This window comes from Anser brachyrhynchus, assembly GCF_964034855.1.
Source record: "Anser brachyrhynchus genome assembly, chromosome: 3".
NCBI lineage: Eukaryota > Metazoa > Chordata > Aves > Anseriformes > Anatidae > Anser > Anser brachyrhynchus.
The window spans coordinates 45,363,866-45,387,250 of record NC_137696.1 but is presented as its reverse complement, the minus strand read 5'-3'; the positions used below and the strand labels follow the sequence as shown (position 1 = coordinate 45,387,250).

General features: G+C 42.1%; 1 protein-coding gene across 4 annotated transcripts in view; it reads left to right on the top strand.

The window, feature by feature from the left end:
- The first annotated feature begins 19,117 nt into the window (after nt 1–19,117).
- RYR2 (ryanodine receptor 2) overlaps nt 19,118–23,385 on the top strand; it is a 423,080-nt gene continuing 418,812 nt past the window's right edge. For all 4 annotated transcript variants that reach the window (XM_080588287.1, XM_080588286.1, XM_080588285.1 and 1 more), the window contains exon 1: nt 19,118–19,405. In XM_080588287.1, coding sequence (XP_080444413.1) covers nt 19,358–19,405 — 48 coding nt within the window. In that variant the 5' untranslated portion in view covers nt 19,118–19,357. The remainder of the gene's footprint in view (nt 19,406–23,385) is intronic.

The window sequence follows — 23,385 nt, the reverse complement described above, 5'->3', positions numbered from 1 at the left end:
CCAGCTCCTGCAGCTACTCCAGCTGCAGCTCCTGCAGCCGCTCCAGTTCCAGCTCCTGCAGCTACTCCAGCTGCAGCTCCTGCAGCCGCTCCAGTTCCAGCTCCTGCAGCTACTCCAGCTCCAGCTCCTGCAGCCGCTCCAGCTCCTGCAGCCGCTCCAGTTCCAGCTCCTGCAGCTACTCCAGCTCCAGCTCCTGCAGCCGCTCCAGCTCCAGCTCCAGCTCCTGCAGCCGCTCCAGTTCCAGCTCCTGCAGCTACTCCAGCTCCAGCTCCTGCAGCCGCTCCAGCTCCTGCAGCCGCTCCAGTTCCAGCTCCTGCAGCTACTCCAGCTCCAGCTCCTGCAGCCGTTCCAGTTCCAGCTCCTGCAGCCGCTCCAGCTCCTGCAGCCGCTCCAGCTCCAGCTCCTGCAGCTACTCCAGCTCCAGCTCCTGCAGCCGCTCCAGCTCCTGCAGCCGCTCCAGCTCCAGCTCCTGCAGCTACTCCAGCTCCAGCTCCTGCAGCCGCTCCAGCTCCTGCAGCCGCTCCAGCTCCAGCTCCTGCAGCCGCTCCAGCTCCAGCTCCTGCAGCTGCTCCAGCTCCAGCTCCTGCAGCCGTTCCGGCTCCTGCAGCCGCTCCAGCTCCAGCCCCTGCAGCCGCTCCAGCCCCTGCAGCTGCCCCAGCTCCTGCAGCTGCCCCAGCTCGTGCAGCTGCTCCCACTCCTGTGGATGGGTCAGAGAAACGAGCTGTAGCAGTGCAAGTTGACCCCGCAGAGGGTATTCCAACCCCTGTGGCAGACCCTGTGGCTGGGTCAGAGAAACGAGCTGTAGCAGTGCAAGTTGCCCCTGTAGACAAGGTGAAAAAATGGTATAGAGGCTCAGGTCGTTTAAAACGCAGACAGTCTTCTGCTAAGTCTGGGCGAAGTGAAGACGAGGCTGGGCCATCAAAGGTGCAGGAGACTGAAGATGAGGATGAGGATGGCGAAAAATCAACAGTAACTACCCGGACTCCATACCAGCCATCAAAGGTGCAGGAGACTGAAGATGAGGATGAGGATGTCGGAAAATCAACAGTAACTACCCGGACTCTACACCGGCCATCAAAGGTGCAGAAGACTGAAGATGAGGATGAGGATGTCGAAAAATCAACAGTAATTACCCGGACTCTATACCAGCGTGAGCTACGAGATGTGCGAAAAGATTTTGGTCGCTGTATAGGCGAGCAGCTTGTCACCTGGCTGCTCCGGTGCTGGGACACGGGAGCCAATTATGTGGAATTGGAGGGCAAGGAAGCCAGGCGGCTGGGATCCCTTGCTAGGGACGCATGCATTGACAAAGCAATTGGAGATGGAGCACAATCTCGCAGCCTCTGGAGGCGTCTCCTGTCAGCTGTGAAGGAAAGGTATCTCTTCAAGGAAGAACTTGTATGTTTACCAAGCAAATGGACCACCATGGAGAAGGGAATTCAGTACCTGAGGGAATTGGCCGTACGGGAAGTAATTTATAAGGACCTAGATGACGCACAAACATCCACAGATCCAGATGCAGTCCAGTGTACACCACCCATGTGGCGGAAGTTTGTACGGAGTGCCCCATCATCATATGCCAACTCATTGGCAATACTAACCTGGAAAACGGAGGAGAATCCCACAGTGAATGAAGTGACTAAAATACTCCGGCAGTACGAAGGAAATCTCTCCTCTTCCCTAAAGGCCTGTGTCTCAGCTGTGGAGAAACTCTCTGAAGAGGTCCACCAACTTAAAGAGAATTTATCTTCCCCTCCACCTGAACGAACCAGTGTCCACCAGCTAAAAGAGAATGCTTTAGAGAAACTTTCTGAAAAGATCCACCAACTTGAAGAAAGATTATCTTCCCCTTCACCTGAACGAACCAGTGTCCACCAGCTAAAAGAGAATGCTTTGGAGAAACTTTCTGAAAAGATCCACCAACTTGAAGAAAGATTATCTTCCCCTTCACCTGAACGAACCAGTGTCCACCAGCTAAAAGAGAATGCTTTGGAGAAACTTTCTGAAAAGATCCACCAACTTGAAGAAAGATTATCTTCCCCTTCACCTGAACGAACTAGTGTTCACCAGCTAAAAGAGAATACCTTGGAGAAACTTTCTGAAGAGATCCACCAACTTAAAGAGAGTTTATTTTCCTCCCCACCTGTACAAACCAGTGTCTCAGCTATTAGGGGTAAACGTTCATCTATGCAAGGAAGACAATATGGTGGGCACACACACCGCGCCACCCTGTGGTTTTACCTACGTGACCATGGAGAGGACATGAGAAAATGGGATGGAAAATCTACTGCGACCCTAGAGGCACGGGTACGTGAATTGCAAAGGAAAACAATTGGGAAAAAGGAGTTCTCTGAAAGGTTTGCTGCTCCAACTTCCAGCAGGCAGTCCTTTAAACACAGAAATGAAGATTCTGACCAGGACTAGAGGGGCCCTGCCTCCAGCCAGGGGGAGGAAAGGGACAATCGAGTTTATTGGACTGTGTGGATTCGATGGCCTGGCACGTCAGACGCACAGAAGTATAAGGCTTTGGTAGACACCGGTGCACAATGTACTCTAATGCCATCAAGCTATAAAGGGCCAGAGCCCATCTGTATTTATGGTGTGACGGGGGGATCCCAGCAGTTAACTGTATTGGAGGCTGAAGTGAGTCTAACCGGTAATGAGTGGCAAAAGCACCGTATTGTGACTGGCCCAGATGCTCCGTGCATCCTTGGCATAGACTATCTTAGAAGAGGATATTTCAAGGACCCAAAAGGGTTCCGCTGGGCTTTTGGCATAGCTGCTTTGGAGACAGAGGACATTAAACAGTTGTCTACCTTGCCTGGTCTCTCAGAGGACCCTTCTGTTGTGGGGTTGCTGAGGGTTGAAGAACAGCAAGTGCCGATCGCTACCACAACTGTGCACCGGCGGCAATATCGCACCAACCGAGACTCCCTGAGTCCCATCCATAAGCTAATTCGTCAACTGGAGAGCCAAGGAGTGATCAGCAAGACTCATTCACCTTTTAATAGTCCCATATGGCCAGTGCGAAAGTCTAATGGTGAGTGGAGACTAACAGTGGACTATCGTGGCCTGAACGAAGTCACGCCACCACTGAGTGCTGCAGTGCCGGACATGCTAGAACTCCAGTATGAACTGGAATCAAAGGCAGCCAAGTGGTATGCCACAATTGATATCGCTAATGCATTTTTCTCCATCCCTCTAGCAGCACAGTGCAGGCCACAGTTTGCTTTCACTTGGAGGGGAGTCCAATATACTTGGAATCGGCTGCCCCAGGGGTGGAAACACAGCCCTACCATTTGCCATGGACTGATCCAGTCTGCGCTGGAGCAGGGGGAAGCTCCTGAACACCTGCAGTACATCGATGACATCATTGTGTGGGGTGACACTGCAGAAGAAGTTTTCGAGAAAGGGAAGAAAATAGTCCAAATCCTTCTGAAGGCCGGTTTTGCCATAAAACAGAATAAAGTTAAAGGACCTGCACGAGAGATCCAGTTTTTAGGAATAAAATGGCAAGATGGACGCCGTCAAATCCCAATGGATGTGATCAACAAAATAACAGCTATGTCTCCACCAACTAGCAAAAAAGAAACACAAACTTTCCTAGGTGTCGTGGGGTTTTGGAGAATGCATATTCCAAATTACAGTCTGATTGTAAACCCGCTCTACCAAGTAACCCGTAAGAAGAATGCTTTTGAATGGGGCCCTGAGCAACGACAAGCCTTTGAACAAATTAAGCAGGAAATAGTTCATGCAGTAGCCCTCGGGCCAGTCCGAACAGGACCAGATGTAAAGAATGTGCTCTACACCGCAGCCGGAGAGAATGGTCCCACCTGGAGCCTCTGGCAGAAAGAACCTGGGGAAACTCGAGGTCGACCCCTGGGGTTTTGGAGTCGGGGATACAGAGGATCTGAAGCCCGCTATACTCCAACTGAAAAGGAGATATTGGCAGCATATGAAGGAGTTCGATCTGCTTCGGAAGTGGTCGGTACTGAAGCGCAGCTCCTCCTGGCACCCCGACTGCCGGTACTAGGCTGGATGTTCAAAGGAAGGGTCCCCTCTACGCATCATGCAACTGATGCTACATGGAGCAAGTGGGTTGCACTGATTACTCAGCGGGCTCGAATAGGAAACCCCAGTCGCCCAGGAATCTTGGAGGTGATTATGGACTGGCCAGAAGGCAAATACTGTGTGGTGTTTAGCTGCCAGCCGGGTTAAACCACAACACAGGGTCAAGTTACACTCACTCATATCACTGGATGTCCTTAGCTTAACACTGTTTCAAGATAGTGTTGAAGTTTATGGACTAAAAATATCCACTCTAAGTGACAACTAAACAGAATCAGACCTATAAGGCTGTTTTATGTAACACAGAAAGGGAAAGAAAAGCCGACAGAGCCAGACCAAGAAGGAATCTTTCCATCAGTTAGCATAGCAGACTTTTAGATTTCATCTCCTGAGTTTTATGTTTACCACTACCCCTAAATACGTGTATGAGTATCTGGAGAATAGTACCAGCCAGGAAGCACACAAAATACATAAACTTTCTGGTCATCTGAAAGAAATTTTACAGCTCCTTACCTAGTTAGAGCTCTAGGGGAGGGCAAGAGCACAGCAGGGAGTTACATTTTGGCCATAGTTTTTGCACCTGTGACTGGGCTGTGTAAGCTCAAATATCTTAAAATTTGATTTTCTTACAGAAAAGCGGGCTGTTAATGGAGGTAGAAAAGAAAAAAAAACTTTTTATTGAGCAGAAGCTAGCATGTACAGTATACACATACACTCTTTGGGACACAAAAGTAGTAACCATCTGTACAATGAAACCCCTTCAGCAAGCAAAATTTGTGTTCACAACTCAGTTTCTGAGATGTCCTCGTCCTCAGATATTGTCTAACCTTTTTCCAGGCAATTTTCTTTCTCCTGCTGTTCTGGTGTCTCTGTAGCACTGCTGTTCTTCACTGTTTTGATATGTGGTGTAGGACCCAGTGTGTCAAATGACACAGTATCATGTCTTCCTGTTGTTAAATGTCCTTTGCTTCAAGGATTACTTAAGCATCAAACTCTAGTGTCACTTCTTTTGATACAAACACTAAGAGCATGAGAGTTTTTTTTGGGGGCAAGGAACTTCCTCCTGGTTTGTCTATAAAGCACTGTATAACTTCATGGCCAATATAAACTGTTTTTTCAAATCTCATCTTTGATCCAATGGAGCAAGCACTTACCTAACTTATAAAAATGTTTTGTTCTTTGCAGTGATTTTTCCCTAGGATATCACCTTAAGACACTAGTGCTGTTTCTAAAGCTTTGATATTCAGTGCTCACATCTGATCCTCTGAAATGGATTTTCCAGGAGAGAGGAGCTGATACAAAGGTAATGATTTCTCAATCCGAGTGCATGGCACGCTCACTCTCTTCCATGCTATTTAATTCAATACCATTTAAAAAATGTCAAACCCATTCTGAACAATTGCATGTTCCATTTTTCCAGTAGAGAGCGTTAATTCTCTCAAATGAACTGAGTGTGACAGATACCAGTTAAGAGCTTATTGCTCATTTCAGAAATGTTTGAATACTACAGTGTTGAGGGGAAATGTTATGTAAAACAGAAGGGTTGCTCAGAACTTGCATGGCAGTGGTCAAATATCTGCATAAACTGTTGCAGGAGACACCCTTTTGGGATCAGGCCTTGGTGCATTAGATTCAATAACACACAAAGCTAAGGTATCTACTGTTGTGCTTACTGCTATTAAATACTATCACACGAGGCTATTGATACGTTGCTTTCAAGTGGCCCAGATGCACAAGAACATAAGCACAAGGCACAAATGTGATTTCATACAACAGTTTCTTATATATGTTTTTTTTAAGACTTTCTTGTCAAAAGATATCTTTCCTCTCTGGCAAATCAAGGAATGAGTGAAAGTGATGGCTGGCACTAAAGGGATTTACTGTTCCTATCCCAGGTCACGGATATACTCTAGAAACTGTAAGTTAAACAGTAAATCCTAACTTGTAATGCAAACTGTAAAGCAAACCTCTTCTTTCTGTGGTTTTCTTATGCAAACCAGAATAACTAGATATTCTTTCTGCATTCCAAAGAAAATCAAAGCTAAAATAAACAGCAAACGGGGGTGAGATGCCAGTTCATTGGCCAAGATGAGCAGTCTGCTCCTGGTAAAATAATACTAATAATGGTGGAACGTGTTGCTATGTTACTACAGGGGGCATATGGCTCACTGGGACATCTCAGGAGTTGTTTTTTCTACCAGCATTATGCCCATGGATGTGACTGATCTTGCTCCCATGGAATGGCACTATATCTTCCCACTGGAAGTAGACGTGGTGCTGTGCAAACGTAGGATGCTGTGCATCCTTCCAGACATATGTTCCTGGGTATTGCACTGATGGCTTTCTATAACCAGGAGAACAATTCCCACTCACTCCGTATTTTAAATTGCAGACCTTCACCTAAGGCATTGTTGTCAGATAAATGAGAGATATGTAGCTGGTCAAGGTTGTATTGCTTTACATAGCAATACCAAGAAACATCAGATGCTTGAACAGAAAGTTTTCTATGACTGCTCGGGATCAAACTGAAAAAAATACCAACAGAATTTGGATCAGAAAGCAAATCTCCATCTCCTCTCACCTCCCCAGGGCCTGACTGCTGGCAAAGAGATTGGGATGTTTATCTTTTACTGTTCTTATGTAGCAGTGTTCTTGTGGAGCGTCCTGTGCTAACTCTTCCCCTTACAGCCCTGGCTATCTTCAGTGGCTCTGTTACACTACCCTGTACATCTATATACTCCCAACTTACAATCAATGTATATTTAAATTGGCTGTAATGGAGTTTTGTAGCCCGAGCACTGTATATTTGGGATGTCATACATGACCAATTCCCTGGCATACAGGGTATCCATGGACAGTGTCACTTTCCTTACCCTCTGTACTTCTCCATGAACAGTTGTGCAGTCCAACATGGTTCTCAAAGCAGCTCAGTGCAGGCCTGATTGTTTCATTTCCTCACAGAGCACCTTGCTTCACCCCATGGATGTGACTTGCTGCTCTATCCCTGTAGGTAGCTGTGGCATTGCCTTTTTTTTTCTGTCTTGCTTTTCTTTTCATTGTCACATATTGAGTTTTGTTTCATTTTAGAAAATGGGCAGCAAGCATACAAAGAGGTATTTTTTACTGCTAATGTCACTGCAGATGGGAGCGTAGTCTCACCGAGAAATCTACTTTGGATGTATTCCATTAAATGTAGTGAGAGAAGGCTTTTTCAGGAGTATGTAGTTTCTGTGATTCACACTCCGGTCAAAAAGATGGGGCTTATATATTTATATAGCTGCTGAAATGAAAATAGACACATGCTCAGTGAGGCCATCCAGTTGCTGGGGCATGGGCTGTGCACATCAGTTGATCCTCATGTATATTTTCTGGTGCATTTTTCATTCTACAAAAGTTCCCCTTCAGTAGCCTTATCATCTCAAAGCCATCAAGGAGAATAATAGTAGTAGGAGCAGGCCCCTTTGTATGATAACAAAATTCTAATATGTATTCTGCCAAAAATTCAGTAGTAATATCTTGAATAATGCATGCTTAAAAGGAAAATTTATCTTCATACTAAGAAGAATTAGTAAATAAATTAATAAAGCAAAAGCATTTCAGCTTGATAACTAGTTTTAAAAATTTGCAAGAGACAATTAGTTTCTGGGTGGTGAAGTAATATCCTGAAGTTGATGGATACAAATAAACCTCAACAAAACAGTATGGAAACTGCAATTGGTAATAATACTGGGGTGACTAGGGTGAAATCTTTATCTCTAGATCTAAATTTCATTATGTCAAGATCCAGTAGGATCAAGAATGAATCAAAGGTAAATCCTATTGGACTTTTAACTATTGGCTTTTGTATGCTGCTGGGCAAATGTAAAAAAACCAGAAAACTAGTGTTTTTCTACTTCTATGAAAAATGCAGGTACTTACTTTTGCAAGGTTTAGGGAAAAGACACAGTTATCTCTGCTTGTGCTGAAATCTTTCCTCTAGTAAAATTCCAGTGATCTGCTTGCTTTTGGCTTCTGTAAACTTTTTTTTTCTCTTTTTTCTTTCTAATAATGAAGAAACAGAATATATAAAATACTCCACTGTGTGAAAGCAAACCAAAACATGACTGACTGTTTTCTCTTTCCAAAATAAGTGTTGAGTAAAGCCACGGTCTTTTCTCTGCCACTGATTCTTTGGACCCACAAATGCTGAAATTAAAGGAAGATACACATGAGACTGGACTGTTACCATCCGACAGATGATATCTGTCAGATGTCTTGTCCATGCACTGCTGGGAAGAAGCAAGGTTATTATCATCCCCCTAAGTTAAGCTAAATCCATGACATCAATTGGAATATATATAATGTACAACAGTTGAGTTTCACCATCACCTCCTATCTCTTGTCCATTTTCCTTCCTATGCTCTTCTTAGAGGTCCTTTTCTGACCTCTGTGTGTCTGTATTCTCCTAGGAGGTGTGACTTAGCTGATTAAGACTGTGGCATGTCTTGTTTCACTGCTATGAACCCATGACTAAAAGGGCAGCTAAAAGCAGCATTGTAATCATCAGACACTGCTAGGAGTTTGCCAGGTTTTGGAGTGGTTGATAAGACCATGTACTGGGCCTGTCTTTTTCCAGGTGCAAGTGAGAGTTTAAAGTAACATGCACCAAAATAGCAGCTCTTTTTCTTCATATTTCCTGTACTTTTCTCTCCTTCTCTCTGTTTGGTTTGCTGTAAAGACTAGTACTGATTTCAACTAGCTATCATTTTGTCCCAAAGGGACACTTACTGCCCTCTTTAAGACGAAGTAGAAGGACTTTCTGTTATGAAAGCTCTCTCTAAAGACTGTATCAATGGAAAATGAAAAATGTGTTTAATGTGCTTTACCTTTTTTTCTACTTATTTAAGAAAAGATTCAAACCATTTTAATGGTATTCCCACTGTGAAACCAAATTCACATTTTAAACCTCTCAATACAAGTCCTTTACATTACCATGCTCAAATAAACGCTTTTGACTCACTTTTTCTGTACAAAGTGATACAATTCCTTACCTGGTCATTTGAGAGAGTCAAGTTCTCTTGACCTTTTGGAGAATGTCCCAACCATGAGGACATCTGCCTGACTGGAGTCCTACCCTGAATTCCTCATAAAACTTACTGTGAACAGCAGCAGTTAACATTTTATCTCTGAATAGCAAGAACAGTTGCTGTGAATATCAGCAAATAATCTTAGAAAGGAGAAGTGAAATATGCTTATAACAACTTTCTCCCAGCCCTAATCAGAGACCAAGATGTTTGCCATCTGCAGGAAGCTCCTCTAATACGGGTTTTCAAAATGGAGCAGATATAAAGCATGACTGCTTTCCACACCATTTGGTGCATGGGCATAAGCATGCTACATAAATTTCAGGGTTCTGCTTTTAATTTGGCAAAAAATAAAGCTGTGTATCATGCCATATGTGATGAAACAAATAAGCACTGCTCTGTGGATAAAACTAGCTTTCTGTGCCACTTGAAGTGGACCAGATAGTACTTTTCAGCTGCATTTGTACTCACAATGGGCAGAGCTCAGAGGGGGTGGTTATGCAAGCACTGCAAGGGAAAATAAATGCATAGAAGTATCACTGCAAATAGCTGTCTTCTTGAGATTCAGTATATATTTAGTTCCTGTGTTGTTTCTTTCTTTCACCAGTAGTGAAGATAATGAGCTTCAAGGACTGTGGGAACCTGCAATTGCAGCAGAACTGAGATATCTTGCAAAAACATTAAAAGGACAACAGGAGATCGCACTTGAGGGGAGAGGAAGTGCAGAACTTCGTATGTGGCTACTTGAATGACAAAGCTTTATGTCAAGACTCATTGAATGTCCTGCTTTGTTCTTCTTTTCCTGGGCTAGGATTAATGTGTCATTTGAATGTTTTATCTTGCCTGTGAACGATTATATTTATGAATTCTGAAAGCAGATCCAGAATGGAGGAGCCACTGTACAGAGAAGTCACAGTTCTTTCCCCTGCAGCCACATGACATTGAAATACAGCTGAGAAGCACAGCAGCCATTGCTCGTATCAGCTGGGGGGGAGGGGGGGGGGGGTTGGGTGAGGTGAGCAATAGCAGTACCACTACAGAGAATAGCTATTCTAGAGCTAATATTACCTGATGAGGGCAAGAATTGTTAAGTGGTTCACTCCTTTAGGCTCTTACTTGGCTTTAACTCAAAAGAAACTTATCTGTGAGTAAAAGGTCTGCTCTGTGGTCCAAATGGGAGCTTGTCTTCATGTCTTGTAATAGATACACTTTTCTGCAAGAGAGGCAAAGCAGTATTGGTTCTCTCATCCTGAAAGTTTAATTCAGTGGAGAGTGCATTTGGTGCTGCTGTAGTTGCACTGATAGTTCTATCCTTCCATATATATATATATACATATACATATACACATATATACATATAGTTTCAATATACCTATTCTGTTTTGTAAGATCAGTGAAGAATGTTAGCATTATTCAAGCATAAATGCCTTGAAGCTGTGTCAGGGGAGGGTCAGGCTGGATGTCAGGAACAGGTTCTTCACCAAAAGGGTGCTCAGGCACTGGGACAGGCTCCCCATGGCAGTGGCCATGGCACTGAGCCTGCCGGAGTTCAAGAAGCTTTTGGGCAATGTTCTCAGACACATGGTTTGATTTTTCGGGTAGTCCTTTGGGGACCCAGGAGTTGGACTCAATGATTCTTGTGGGTTCCTTCCAACTTGGGATATTCTGTGATTCTGTGGTTATGCTTTAGGATCACTAGGCAGGGACTAAAATGTATTAGCAAATTATCTATTCTTGTTAGCAGGACAAGAGATGAACAACAAATGAATTGTTGCCTTCTGCTAAATCAGCACAAACCTGAATGTCCTGTTGTTAATTGTTTATGAGCTTGTTTTAAGTTTCCTGTAGCAGCCAGCTCAAAATCTCCTAATATTGTTCCAAAACATAAAATCCTTTTTCTCTGCTGCTTTGTAGTGATATACATCTGGGAAGCGTGGGTGTAAAATGTTATCGCTCTGTCGTGGGAGAGCTTTACACCCACTTTTTGCTGGTGTCAATGACTACACTCGCTAAGAGGCAAGCATGGAATCAAGCATTTAAAATAAAGTTCAATAAGCAGATTAGGCAAAGTTGTCAAAGAAAGCCGAGCTGCATAGCTGCAGTTAATGCCAGAAATCATGATGTATTGTTAAAAAAGCAAATGTTAATTGAACAATTAAAATCCCCATTTACAATATGCAGAAAAGCCTGGGGGTTCTGCTTTAAAGTAAAGCTGAGTGTTTCAACTGAAACCATGCCTGCCTTGAAATGAAATGTGGAAATTTTCCAAGCCTCTCATTTCTAAGTGGGTGACACTGCAGTGCAGCTTCCCTTCCTTGCTTAGGGGTATGCTGGCCTGTCAGAAATGTTGAAGCTGGATGGTGCTCCACTCTTCCCGTGGTTTGAGAACAATATCTCTACTCAGACTGGGCCATCCTGCCCTGAGTTGGCCTTTTCACACTCTGGTTATTAGGAGGTTAGCTCTACTGAAATAGGCTAATAAAATCTCCAAAGCTATTGAGACAGCCTTGGCAACCTTAAAGACAAGATGATCTTGAGCAGGAATGGCTCTCTAGGTTTTAATGAAGCAAAACCATTCTGCTCACAGTGACTTACTAACAACATTTTTCAATAGTTAACTACTTCATGATATAACTTTTATGTGACTTTTTTCCTGTATTATTAAACAAACAGTGCATTGTCATGTAAACATTTAACAGGCTGGACAATATTTAAATACTGGAAAAAGAGCTGTGCACTAAAAGGAGTGAAAGGAAAGACACTGCCATATTATCATAGATTTTAAATATCAAATTAAAAGAAAAGAAAAAGCAAAAATCAAGATGGGAATCAGTGGATATTCACTCACTGTTTTAAAGAATATGAATTTATTCTCTGTTGTCAGATGAACCTGGGAAGCAGGAGCACCTTAGTTAAGAATCTTGGATGATGCAAGGAGAAAACAGTCCAGTTCTTTTCTGCACTGATCACTTGTTGGTACGCCCCTGTACATGAGAAGAATGGATGAAAATGTTACAATTGGTTTTTAAGGTCCCATATTCTGGGAAACATAAAGGAACTTTGACTATGGCATCAGTCTTAGCGACTTGAATTAGGGCAGAACCCATGAACTGGGAGAGAGGGTTGAACAGGACGAATAATGTCTGGAGGGAAATATTACTCCTGAAAATTGTGAACCGTTCTTAAAGTACTAAGTAGACACATCTGGGATCTCAGTGATGGTACAAAACAATCCAATTAAGAGGTACAAAATATTTTTGAAACAATGAATGACTACTATGTTCTTGAGCTTAACAATTATTGAATAATTGAAGTTTAAATGAGATTAAAAGAGAATTTTGTACGTGATCTGTAATAATAGGTATTCCTCTTAACAAACATTTTGAAACAGACAGTCAACCACAATCAAATACTTGTTCTCCCATCCTTTCTGATAAGTAGACGGTTCCCGTCAGTTCCCAACAGTTCTTTTCATGATATGGAAGGTGACCAGAAGCTGGTCTTCATGGATTTTAGATCCAGTTTAGTGTGGTAAACTGTACAAATCTTTAAAATAACATCAGAAAGCCCCAAATACTTCCTTCCTCTCAGAATACAGAGTATTATGCTCTATAGATTTTTGCTTCAGATGCATCCAGCTTTTCTCATTTTATTCAGTAAGCAATTAGAAATGCACTTTCCAGTTTCTAGAGGTGAGGTGTTTTGTTAGTGCTAAGGGATGAGATACTAAGTGTCTAAACAAAATAAGTAATATAGTTTCTTCACAGAGATGAGGAAACAATTTTCTTTTTAATTATAGAAATAACTGGACCATAGTAAATACAAATTTTGTACTCAAACAAGAAAATTATAAGTACTGTTAATATCTTGCTTTATTCTCAATGTGTGATACAAGTCTCCAATTAAGGAATTCTCCTACCCATTTATATTAACTATTGTTTGTCAATAAATAAAACTATTTATTTCTCCTTTACAATTTTGTTAATGAATATATTTTTTAAAATTGTATTAGTGAAATGGACAATTGCATGTTGGTTATTTACTATATAGCCTTGTCCAGATACTGTATCTACAGCAGTTAAGTACTTGTTGTGACTGGAATGTAATCTCAGTGGTTTGGGTTCTGTTGCCTCCATGGAGCTTTCACTTCTTAATGGCTTCAGAGACTAATCTTGAGTTAAGAGCCAAACATTTTTTCCTCTGCATTACTGCAATTGTGTTTAGATTCGTGGCTTTTAATGTCAAAAGGAAATTATAGCTCATGCATGCCCTTCCAGGCAGAATAGCTCATGCAGGGGACATTAGAATGACTTAGAGGAAGTCTGCAATGAATTCTGGAATCAACTCAACATAATTACAAAGAAAAGCAAATCTTTTACCCCATGTAATAATCTTATATTTAAGAAATTGATAATTAACTGTGAAACCTGGGAGCCTGTGTTTTTGCTGGTCAGTGAAAATGACGGTGGGAAAAAGTATCCTCATGACAGATTTTTCCTGTCAGTATGTAAGGAACATCTATTTTTTTCTCCAGTTATCTGCACTGGCATGTGAACAAGGTTACTTGTGCTTACGTATCGTATTTAATGCTCACCCTTCTGACTTTGTCACCCAGAGAGGAAGTCAAAACAATACCCCCTCTTATGTGACACCACAGACATTACATGTATTCTAAGGTAAAAGCCAAGTGTATATCTCTCAAAATTATGGCCAGAATTTTTCCAACAATTATGAATAACAAATATATCAGTAAAACAGTTTGCACATTTTTTTTTTGTCTCAGAAAAGCTAAATTAATCATTTGATCACACTGAACAGTTCACCTAGTAGCAGTTGTAATCCTGCACTTGTGTTGTCATAGTCACAATTCAAATGAGATGTTTGCATTAGGCCTAGTTATGAATCCAAGTTTTAAGTTTCAATTTCTGGTAGTGTTGTCTGTCTTAAAATGTGTAAATATTCAAGTCTTGGAATTTGTTATGATACATTTGAAGAAATGTACTAGAAATGGTAGCTGAAAGGTAAAAATTCTATTAATCTAATGATTTTGTAGCTCACAGGTTTAATATTAAGAACTGAAAGTCCTTTAAAGTTTCCTCCTTCCCTTCTTCCTCTTCCTCCTTTTTCTTGCCTCTTTTTTCTAGCAGCTTCTCCAGGCTTCTGCTAACATCACCACCTCACATAATGTCTCTGAGAAAAATACATTTCAACTGCTGACATAAAGGATATTAAATTGGAGAATGGTCAATCCAAGTGAGTTTTGTGGTGATTACCAATTCCTTTTTGTCACTAACTTATAATCATTTTAAGTAATATAAATATTTCCCCGTGCAAGTAATATTCTTTTCATTTTCTCTGAAGACACAAGAATTATTGGTTATTTCTAAAAACTTGCCAACAACTTCCACCTTTGGTAGCCAGTGTCTGATTAATATCTATAATGCAGAGTTCATTTTCTCTTAGCAGAAGTTTCCTGCTGTTCCCAGTGTTCCTGCTGTTTCCCTTGGCCCTTCTTCCCCCTGTGTACAAATAGTTGTCTCAGCAGCCATGGAATAACTATTCTGCATCTCCCCAGAACAAACTGTGAGTTTGCTGTATCACTGAAACTTTATTTTTTGAAAGCAAAAATGTGAAAAAACTACCGTTTGAAACAAGTCTGTTTTGAGATTGACCAATCTCTTAATTATTTGCATTCATAAAGGTTCTTGGATATTAAAAACGAGAAGAAGGCATTTCCCCACCTTTGTTCGAGGGTTATTTAGGTACTCAGATATGAACTTGTTCAGAATAAATCAGAAATGCTGAATATCTAAGTGCTTACTTGAAAACGTGTTGAAGCGCCTTAAAAACCTGCTCACCTCCAAGTCTTTGCATGGATTTTTGAGAGACTGACACATGATTAATATCAATTATTAGTAAAAAATTACCTTCCTCATTGGCTACACAAATGTGGAATTCCAATTTTGAGAATTATGTGTAGTTACATAAAGACATAATTGTTAGAAGACCTAGGCAACCGGGAAAATCTGTTTTGAGGATGGTATTTTGTGTGTGCTTTTAATGTATACTGTTAATATTTCGAAATGTTATATAGTAATGCCTGCAGACAAACCAAAGGAAAAAAAGCCCCTTTAAAAATATTTCTTTTTCCAAGTTTAGGCCTCACAATAGTTTCCAGTGAATTTATTGTAAAGTACATTAGAAAAAGATTAAAAAAGCAATAAAAACTCCAAGGAGACAAGAACATGAAAAACCAAGCAAACTATTATTCCCCAAGATCTAAGAAGACCTATAGCTCCTCCTTCATGTTAATAATCCTGCACACAATAATGGAAAGAGAAATTAAAAGCTTTGAGCTTTGCCAAGAAAGATGCTCCAGGTACTGATAATTTTTTGGTTTAGGGGGAAAAGTATAAATTTTCATGCTTGGTCACTGCCATGTTCCAGACTACACTTAGTAATGAGTTCACCAGGTTCAGCTGATGACAGAAAGAAAAGTAACAGAAAAGGTCTCAGAAAATGACTATTTGTGTTCAAATACAAAATGGAACTTTTGGGAAGATTTTTCCTGTAATTAAGAAATGGCTTAATTTTGGGCTTGCCTTTGTATTTTCTTATAACTGCAGTTCTCATAAAACAGGAAAAGCTTCACTGTCGTTGTATGCCTACGTGAATGCTTGTTTGTGATTTAAGTGCTTGTAAGTGATTTATCTAGAGTACGGGATGTATACTTAATGACAGATGTGCGATTAACATTTATATAATATTTTATGTGTTTAGGATGAGCACTACTGAAGAAAAATGCAATATATTATTGAACTCTGGGGAAATCATGATAGGCATATAACTATGTGGTCTTAGTTATAATTATGCTTCCTTAACCTCTACTAATCTGCAATGAAATCTCATTTTAAATTCAATGGGGAATCAGGTTTACTCATTTTATTCATTTTCCTTGTCACAGTTGGAACCTAAACTGGCACAGATTTTACACTGCATCTATTTCATTGACCACAGTGGTGCTCATTTATGACGTGATAGAAGATGCAATCCTTTTAGTTTTACACAATTTAGAATAACGTGTTCAGACAAGATTGGTATCTGGCTGATGATGACGTAAAAGTCTGACATGCTGTAACAAAGAACAGTGTGAGGAAGAAAGGACAGTACCATTTCATTCCCATTGGCATTGCTTTATTCTGTGCTTCTAGGAAGACAATGTTAGCATGGTGATATATTCTAGTAGAGATGGAAAATTAAGAAACACTTGGGAGTTCTCTTTATGGTACTGTATACTTGATGTTCATGGTACTTACTATTATTTCAGACAGCAGACAATGTTTGTTTTATGTAGATTATTATTTGAGTAGGTGCATACAAACCTATCTATGCATTTTCTCCTAACATAGTATTAAGTTTCCTATAGTAGATGATTACAATTTGTGAAATTAAAGTGCTAAAATACTTACAATATTGTCTACGTTCTTTTGAGAATCCTGCTGGGGTATCTCAGAGGCACTTTTGCACCGGTGCTTCTATACTGGCTCTGCATCACCCCAAGAAACCTGTTTTCAGTGAAGACTGGTAAGGGCCTGTTATGAAAGGGGCAAGAAACCCTTGTCTAAAAGCAAAATGCACCAAGTTAATAATGTGTCATAGTGATAATTACAAACCTGCACTGAGATGGGCAAACTTTGAATGGGGTTGTGAGAGAAACACAGCGAGAACAAGGCAATAAAGGGAGCACTACATGGGGAACAGCAGGCCACACATCACGTACAGAAATTTATTGTAAAAACATTTCTGATCTTTCCACATGGGTAGAGTAAGGCTTCACGTTTTCAGCAGAAAAAGGAGAGGCACATACATTGTAGCTGAGTAGTGTGGGTGAGGTAACACAGAACAAGTCAAACCTACCTCCATGGCTAAGGAATTTACTTTGTTTTGGCCTATTTGTGTGTGCACTGATTTTATATTCTATGCATACTTTGTAACTATATGAAATATTCATTGTGTACATGTATGCATATAATAGTCTGTGTATGGACATATGAATATTAGTTCTTGATGAATAATCTAACAAGAAGCTCTCATTTCAATGACATTCAGTCTTTTTTACACTGTTCAGAAAGTTATTAAAACGATCTTTTATCTTTACTACATTTAACTTTGTTTCTTATGCAAATTAAATTACCCAGCCATGTGTGGTATCTCTCTGTTATTGCATACCTTTTAACTAACTAAGAAAGTCCAACAAATGTGACAGAGGGCTAATAGTATCACATGCATTAGTTTCTAGCTATTTCATGGAAAGGGATGCTTGGGTAAAGAAGTTAACAGAGTTATCTTATTCTAGAAAAACTGTAGCACACAGTTCACTCATTAGACACCATCAAATCTGAAAGTTTGAGAAATATTGCTGTGTTAAACTGACTTGTTCTGTAAGTGGGATAAAGCATAATCAAAAGGTTATTTATTCAGCGCACCTCTCCTAGCAGGAGTATGTTTCAAGAAATATCTTTCAGTCAGTAATTTGGAGAAAGGGATACTTAAGAGATATGAACACTGTAGCAATATGAAAAGCATTTATTTCACTTTTTATCATATTTAGAAAAATATTTTCACTTGGAAATAAGTTCGAGAGGTAAAAATCTCTTGAAGCCATCAATAGCTGAAAACAGTGAATTATTAAGGGAATGCTTAAGCTGCCCTAACTCTGGAGTTCATCTGTAGAACCTCTGTATTAAATACTCATACGTCACTTGTTCTACAGACCTTATGGGTCTTGGCTGCCCTTGCAGTTGCCAGTCTGTCAGAAGAACAGTTTATCTACTTCTGGGAGTAATGATAAGATCTCTTAACAAGCTTTAATAAAACTTTTTCACAATGCCCTTGAACACTGTAAAGTTAAAGACTATGGATATGGCTTCTCAAGAATCACTTAGTTATCATCGTATCTTGTTATGCTAGCCACATACTCTGTTTAACAAAATTGCTGAGATTTTGTTATGTTTACTTGTTTTGGTCCTTCAAAAGCCTTCTGCAGATATACACCCTTCACACGTATTACTGTCAATGTTCACTGCACTATTTCTTAAGACACTCTACTGTCCTCGCCTCATGACCGCTGCATCACATTAGCAGAGCCTCTCCACTATATATTTATTCCAGAGCACTACTGATGTTAGAAGTTTTGCAGCTCTTGGAGGTTGCCAAACATTTCTTTGCTGGAGGCCTGGCTTCCTCACTTCTAGAAATAAAATGTCCTTTGTAATGTATGGCCTGCAGGAACGCTCACTAAAGATCAGCTATTCCGTGGTAACCCTCTGCTTTACCCCATGGCAAACATGCTAGCTATCCTTTGAGTAAGGTCAGTTGTAAAGCCGCTCCTTCATCCTGGTTTAAGCGCACTAGCATGATGTTCAGAGGCCAACAGGTCCTGACGCCATGTTGTGCAGCCACGTAGCCCACCCGTCTCTTCTCCCAGATGATGCCCTTGGCTTGTGCAAGCTGCCCACAGAGCAGTTCACACCCCCCTCTCTCAGGGCACCTCTTCTGTGGCCCAACATTGGCAGGCCCAGGTTGCCTGTTCCCCCGTTCCCCCATTCCCCCATTCCGTGGGTGCTGGAGGCATGTGGGGCTCCAGCCCCAGCCCTCAGAGCCAAGCCCGGAGCTGTGTGAAGCACGTGCCACATGGCCACCACTGCCCTGTTTCCCTTTGCTTCGTGCCATGCAGTGGCTGCTGGGTTGGGTGGCAGATGCCTGAGGTGAGCTTCCAGGATGGATGGGCATGCTGTCCGTCTGTCCATCCATCCATCCGCCCGTCCCCGGGCCGCCTCTCCGCGGATCAGCCAGCAAGGGGCGCTGGGCGGCGGGTTTGCGGGGCGGCGGGTTTGCGGGCTGCGGATCACCTGCAGCAGCGGGGGGGCCGGGAGCTCCGCCCTCCCCCCCCCCCCCCGCCGTTAATCGCATCCCCCTCCCCTTGTGCCAGGCACTGCCACTGAGGCGGCCGAGCCGCTCCGAGCCGTGCCGAGCCGCGCCAACCTGCTGCAGGCGGGCGGGCACCCGCACCCCGCTCGCAGCCAGGGCCGGGCTGGGGCTGCCGCCTCCGCCATCCCCGCACTTGCCCCAGCCCGGTAGGGCGGCCAGCCTTCGGCCGCCTCCTCCTTCTCCTCCTCACCGGGAGCCACCGCCGCCGCCCGGCAGAAAGGCAGAGCGGGGGAGCCATGGCCGAGGGGGGCGAGGGCGAGGACGAGATCCAGTTCCTGCGAACTGTAAGCGCCGCGCCTGCATCCCCCTCCTCCGCGCTGGGCCGGGGGGCGACGCCCGGGCTTTGCCCTGGGGGCGCACCGGGACCCGGGTGATGGGGGGGGGTAGAGGGGATGCTGCCGGGCAGGGGGAGGCTCCGAGCTGTCCCCCCGGTGGGGTTAGCGGGGTTTGGGAGCGGGGGGCGGCGGTGCCGCGGTGCGGGGGCGGCCCGGGGGTGGTGGGGGGCCGGCAGGGCGCCCCCGCCGCTTCCCCGCAGGTATCCGCCGCTCCTGCTGCGGGGAGTCCCCGGCTTCAGGGCTGCGGTCGCGCTCCTTGTGTAAAAGGAGATTTTATATATTAAAAAAGAGTGGCCTCTCCCCTCGCAGCCCGCTCCGCAGCAAGGTTTCCGCTAACTTGCGGGGCGCCCTCGTCGCTGAGCACGGACTAACCCCTTCTCTGGCGTGGGCATCCCTTCTGTACGCCTGTCTTCTTCAGTCCCGAGCACGTCAAGCGCTAGAGCACTTCTTCCCCGAGTTTAATTAATACGTCGGGACTGCTGCGTTTTGTGCTTCTCGGGGTTATTTGTCTTCCAGCGACGCTTTTATTTACCTGCTGGGCCATCTCGCAAGTGCTGCTTGTACACACAGCCCCAGCAAGTTTTGTAGATGGGCATATTTGCATGGAGCCGTATGCACACCCTGTCACAGCTTTTGGAAAAATTGCTGAGATGTTTGATAGGATGTTATAGAGTCACTGAGACCATGTGGTTAAGCTCATTTTCCTTTTTATTTAGTGCAGTCTGACTTAGAAAATGTTCATGATCCGTGTCTTGTAAGAAAACGCATAAAAAGGAGGGGGAAGCAAACCACGTAGATACCGTATACGAAGCACTTCATCTGCTGTTGGCAGCATTATGAATCCTGGATCTTGGTGGTCTTAGCTTTATTTCAATCAGAAACTGGGAAATAATAGATAATTTTCCTGTTAAAATATTTTGAATTCTTGGAAGGTCTGGTTAGACAGGGAATATAGCTGTTATGCAACACTAGCATGAAAATTGTCGACTTTTTTTTCCCCTCTCAGCATTATTTGACTTGTATTGTAGTGTTGTATAACACCTAAAGGCAAAACAAAATACTTCTTTGAAAGAAAATGGGCCATTCAATTTTTGAGTTTTATTGTTAGTCCTCTTGCTGGTGAACATTTCTGGAAGACTTGTACCATCACAGGCAGGCTTACTGCAGGTTTGAATGTTAAGCGTAGCTCATGGAAGTGCTGTTATCTGAATGCCTAATAGGGAAAGAGAAGCAGGGAAGCATGCTAATACTGCTCTGCACAGACAGAGTGTTAAACCACAGCACCTGACAGCAACAGCACATTATGTAAAAACAACACTCCTGATAATGTGCGTCAGGCTTAGTAGAGATCTGGCAAACACAGCCTTAGACCATCCTGGACATTTTTTTAGGATGTCGTACTGGTGGAAAAATGACCTTGAACAGGGTAAACTGAGGCACAGGGAAGGCTTTTTGTGTAGTGAAATAAAGTAATAATAATAAAAAGAAATAACCTTTTTGCATGAAGTAGTGAAACTTTAATGTGTAGTTATTTGTAAGTAGTGAGTTTTTTACTTCTCTTTTGTTGGAGTTATGAGCGTTGCTTGGAAAAGTCAGTTGCTTTAAGATGTAACCTGTGTAGTCTTCCTTCTATCCTTAGAAAGTTTGGATTAGTTTTCTGTAAAACTATTAGATATGTGTAAATTTCTGGATTGATAGAAAGCACTCGAAATCAACTGTAACCTGATAATTGCTGCAGTTTCTCCACTGAGTTATTTATTTTTGAAAGAGTAATTAGGGACAGATGGATTCATGAATGCTTTGGTAGTTAAAATAGAACTTTTCAAAGAACACCTTATGCAAGCGAAAAAGCTTTCTGTGCTCTGAATACCTTAATCATGACATCTGTAGGCCCACTACATGTAGACAGTGTTTTCTGAATTTTCTTCTTTTGATAGCTTTGGATAAACTTTCTGAAAATGCAGGTTCTCTTTCTGATGTTGCAAAATTACTGTAGTTGTCTTTAGAGTTTGCCCTGGAATTTAAGCACAGTGTATTTTTTTTTTTTAAGGTTTAAAGAGAAATGAATTTTTTTCAATAAAAAGATGCCTTTCTTTGCAGTTAGCTATTAAACTGCATTTGTGTTTGCAATCTACATGTTGATCACTAATTTTCTTTTGTGTGTGTGTGTTTTTCTTTGTCTACACACATTCCTGTTTCACCCAATGATTTCTCTTCTCTTGGTGCTTTTATCTTATTATTGTTTTTTTTAATAATGTGACATCGTGCATTTCCTCCTACAAATTTGCTGCTAGGGTGAATGTCTGTTTCAGTTGGGAATGGTTTGATATGTCGCTGCTGAAAAGTGAACGTAACCTATTAATGCCTTGGGTTTCTGGAGGTATCAGTTCCTATATTGATCAAGACAACCCCAGACAGACTGGAATTCAGCCCTTCTCCAGGAGGTTTTATATAGTTCTCTGAATTATAGGCATCTCCACAGACAGTGGTCTCCTCAATACTTTGCTGAATATGGCAGGTGGAGGTAGCCTTATATTACGTGTACCCATTTTTAGGCTTGGATTTGCATTTCCCTGACCTCCCACTGAAGGCATGAGTGAGGTGCAAAGGGAGTGAAGAGGAGCAAGTATCCTGCTTTGGGTTTTATTAGCTGTTTGTCTGGAGGATAGCCACTTCACTGTAGAGGATTTATTCATTTATTTATTTAGTTAGTTATTTAATATTACAAAGGAGAAAGATGTGTACAAAACAAACTTTTCATTTGTTTATTCTTTATGTTCAATAACACAAACTGTTTATAGTTAACAGGGGAATGACTTGTTTACTTTTTTCTTTTGTTTCAGGATATGTAATTTATCCAAAGGGAAAATAATTCAGAGCTCCACAGGAGAACAGAAAATGTATTTGCCTAAATGCATATGCTCCTTTCATAATGTGTACGTTCAAGGAGTGACTTTTGTGGTGCAGTATTCACATAAAGGCCCTTGTGTGGAGGCGTGTTGTGGAGGATAGGGTTGAAACAGTAGCAGTATTTCAACAAAATACTGCCTAGGAGTATCCCTTACACTGGTTAAAGGTGCCCTGAGTTTTGGAAGCAATTATATACCAAGGAGTGATGAGATGTTGCAATTCAGCTATTAGATCTCAGGATGTTCCTGATGCCAGTGCATATGTTTTCCTGGAGCTGTGGAGTTCCTTGCATCAGAGACAGGTCTTCTTTAAGATGTTTATGGTAGGTGACACCATCAGGACACACTGAAGTAAGTCTGACGGGGTTATGGTCTTTCTCACTGTCCTGTAAGACAGTGGAGGCTAACATGTCTGTCAGAAATCAGAAGCACAGTCAGTGGGCGCAGCACATTTTCCACAGGTCCTTTGAACTCATTGTCTCTCTCTTTTTTTTTTTTCTTCTTTTCTTTCCTTTTTTTTTTTTAATTAGAATGCTGATGTTCTTCTGTGCTCCCCCCTCCCTCATTTGTTTAATAAGTTCTCTTGCTTGTGTGAGTGTGTTCTGTGCTGCATTATCTTGTACATGGACTTAATTGTTCTGAGTATGACTATGACTGTTAGAGAAAATTGGAAGGGTACTTTCCAACACTGGAAATGTACTTCTAAATGAAGTTAAATGTTATTTAGGTTTGATGTGCAGAAGATTTTGCTAACTCAGTGCTGGGATTTTGTACTTCAGATGATAAAAGAATGGAGTTTGTGGCAGAGAATTTTTCTTCACTCTAAAATGAAGAATGTGGTTCAAATGTGGTTGTGTTTGAAGGACAGAAATTCTGTGATTCCAGAGTCACTTCTGTTGCAGATAGTCCTCTTTATAAAAGCATTTAAACAAGGAGTGTTACTTCAAATCTGATTAAAAATCATATACTTAAATGCCATCATGAATGAAGATGGAACTACAGGACAAAGAAGGAAGCTGG